The sequence below is a fragment of the Lytechinus variegatus genome, chromosome 16, assembly GCF_018143015.1.
Source record: "Lytechinus variegatus isolate NC3 chromosome 16, Lvar_3.0, whole genome shotgun sequence".
In the NCBI taxonomy this organism is placed as follows: Eukaryota; Metazoa; Echinodermata; class Echinoidea; order Temnopleuroida; family Toxopneustidae; genus Lytechinus; species Lytechinus variegatus.
In genome coordinates, this window is record NC_054755.1 from 31,490,694 (window position 1) to 31,494,112 (window position 3,419).

Genomic DNA, 3,419 nt, shown 5'->3' on the forward strand with positions numbered 1-3,419 from the left:
CTTTCAACCAATCAACGAAGCTAATATGGATCATTCCACTTTAATGCATCACCCCCTCGCCATTTCCGTTCTTCGCGATACGGTGTTTTCGGGAGAATAAACTATCATTCATCAGTGTTATATGGATTATATGATTCATAGTTCCTATAGATACAAAATAATATATATGAATGGTAAATTAGGCATTATTGCAAACAAAATAAAGTCCGTGTGTTGCTTAAGAAAAATGGGCAAATCCTAGATGCCCTGACCAACTAAATACTGCGCCAGGTCCTGTACGGTTGTATTGGCTTTTCCGGGTACATGATCCTTTCCATATACTCCAATGACGAGGGCTGTTGAAAATAAAATGTTTGCAAGGGTGAAGGGGGTGGGAGACCAGGTGTGTCGATGGGGGACGTAAAGGGGGGGGGGGGTGTATACGGATGAATACCGAGTATGAGTACATTGCTAAAAACATGAACATTAATAAGGGGTGGAATGTTACAATTGTTAAAATTACAGAACCCAAATTATGAAGAAAAAAAAATTGCATAATTATATGAAAGAAATTTTTATGAGTTGTCCTTTTAGCTTCAATCCCAATAAATTTCATATCTTTCATTTTTTCCTTCATTTTTAAAAAGTTTCTCCGATTAAGTTTATGAGAAGTTACTAAATCGCTAGTTTTCATTTTCTCGCCTTCCCTGTTGATCGACATTCATCTGTTTCAATAAAAACATAACATTTTCATTCCCTGATTCGAGAGAGGACGGGAGATTCAAAAAATGTTCCAGGGGAGCGCTGGTAGAGGCATTTAAGCTCTGGACACTCTATTCGCGTTCCGAGCTTTCCCGGAAAAAACACTCTTTTTCCCGCTATTTTTTTTCTTGCAGATGCTGCCCATCATCTTGTTGTAGTGACCCACCACCCTCCCCCCTCAAAAAAAAAGCGGGGGCGTCACTCATGGCATTTTAACCGTCGCTCAGAATTGCAGGGTGAAGTATGGCAGGGGGCTAGTTGCAGATCCCCTTTCCAACTTCAACTCAGCCCCTCCCCCACCCTCAGCCCCCATGGCGCCCTTATCAGATCCTTAAAATTCCAGCATACCTGTGCTGCTCTTGCCAACGCATACCCCTGTTCCCTCTTTCCGCGCCAAGACACAGCTGTCCTCTGCCCGGAGAAGCACGTACTTCACACCGCCAATGAGAACGCCGTTTTCTCGCAGGGACTCGGCGGTGGACAACCCTCGAATAAGGAATCCAGCCTCACCGCTGCTAATCTGCGTAGGGGCGGGGGGGGGGGGTAGGAGGGGGCGATCAATGGAATGTCGAGAGAGATAGCATGCGAGAGCCAATGACAGGTGTGAGGGGAGTGGGGAAGAAAATGACATTTAAACAAAGAAGAGAAAAGAAGACGAAAATTAAAGAAAAAAAGGAGCAGAAGAAGAATGACAAGGAAGAAGAAGAAGAAACAATAACAAAAAATTGGGGCCTAAGAAGATGTAACCTTCCATTTCATTTTCATAATGTCCAGCAATATTATTACGACAAAGATCTTACTCAATTTATGTTAAAAAACAATCCCAGGGGAACTAAATTGTGTATAAAAGAATCAACGTTTGTTAAAATATGAGGGTTTAATGAAATAAATACACGACCCCCACCCCCCAAAAAACGTAGCCTTAAAAATCAAGTGTGTGGGGGACATGCAAACGAACTAGGAATTTGGTATTGAAAGCCTTAATATTGGTAACGCTTCACTTCTTTGGCAAATCAAAAGAACGAAGCGAGAGAGTAAACCATATACAGAATGTGGATGAAAAAAATATTGCGGCCTATATTTGTATGTGTATAAAAAGTTTTGGACAGTATTGGTAATATTCGAAGAAAACTATTATCATTACAGTATAAACTACTTTTCATCAATTCAAAGTATAATACGATTCCTTGAAAAAATATACCAGTGCCCTATTGAAAAATGTAGGAGATCCAAAAATACTTATTTTCTATTTTATGTCATAAGGGTTTTGTATATGCATGCCTCATGGAAAGTATAAAATAAATAGTTGGATTATACTTTGTGTTGTATGAACGAAGCCAACTTTCAGATAACTTTCAATATTTTGCTCTTGTATCAGTTATTTTCGGCTTGATCATAGATCAACACATTTCTGTTCGTTTATGTTTGTGGTAGCTGCCTTAGGAACTCGGCAGGACAGCATTTTTGCTGGTAAACGCCAAGCTGGTATATAACCAATTACCTTGGAAACATTTTACGTCTAGGTAACCAGTCATAGTAGCTGACGTAATAGACGACAGATATCACTCTTGTGTTTTTTTAATCAAAGTGGAGACAATGGCAGAGTTGGGATTCGAACTCACAAACTTGCGATTATGAGTCCAATGCTCTAACCACCGGATCACACGACCCTTTAATTCATGTAATGTAAGACATTTCTATTATGAAAGTTAATTTACATTTAGATCTAAACTAATTGTGCAATCATATCTTTGGATACATTAAACAAACACATTACTGTATAATTAATTTATAAAAATGGTTTACAATTAACGACGATAATTATTGCCCTGCGAATGTGATGTACATGTATACGTTGATAAAACTGGACAAACTTACCTTAAAGTCATCCGAGGCTGCCCAAATTGCGCCATCTAATCCGACTAAAGCCGCATGTGTTAAATTTCCAGAGGCCATAAGGATTTTATCGACGTAATTCGTTTTCCAATCGTTTGCCATGGTAACCAGAGATACAGCTTTATCCCAAGAAGTATATAAAAATCAAGTATTGAGGGATAAGGGTGATTCCAAATATTACACCACTAGAATACAGCTAGGAGTTATTAAAATGATAATGCCAAGTAACAGATCCGGCTACGGACGATTAAGATGCCTAGGTGAGAAGGTGTTTGTATCCGGAAAGACAGGAGGATTGATAACAAGTGGAGCTAAGGAGATGGAGTTGTATACCGAGCGGGTGTTTTAAAAAGCTATTCGTAAGTTATGGATTACTTTATGAACGACTGGGGACCAGTGGCGTACCTAGGATTTTTCACAGGGGGGGGGGGCAAATTCGTACGCCAAAAAATTTGACAAGCAAAAAAAATTAAAAAAAAGGTCTTCAACCACAAATATAGTATTTCGTTATAGAAAAAAATGACAAGCAAAAAAGGAGAAAAAAGTCTTCAAGCTCGTCAGGGGAGGGGGGGGGGGCAGGGATACGTCCCTTACATGAGTTGTGACTCGTCAGGGGGGCAGGATGCCCCCTTGCCCCCATCCCCGTATATAGGTACGCTAGTGCTGGTGACCCTTTCTTGTGCTACGTGATATATCCACGTGTACTTGACTTTCTACCTAAGAACATGATCCAATCGTACGTAAATTCATGAGTAACATTCCGAACAGTTTTATGAAACATC

The 3,419-nt window shown here is 39.9% G+C and overlaps 1 protein-coding gene across 1 annotated transcript; it reads right to left on the bottom strand.

Annotated features, from left to right (window-relative positions):
* Positions 1-211: 211 nt before the first annotated feature.
* Positions 212-2,964, bottom strand: LOC121430124 (profilin-2-like). The gene is made up of 3 exons (XM_041627403.1): positions 2,620-2,964; positions 1,090-1,261; positions 212-335 (listed from the first exon to the last, which is right to left on the bottom strand). Exons 1-3 carry the CDS (start codon positions 2,737-2,739, stop codon positions 238-240), a joined length of 390 nt encoding a protein of 129 aa, XP_041483337.1. The 5' UTR covers positions 2,740-2,964; the 3' UTR covers positions 212-237.
* Between the last annotated feature and the right edge of the window lie 455 nt (positions 2,965-3,419).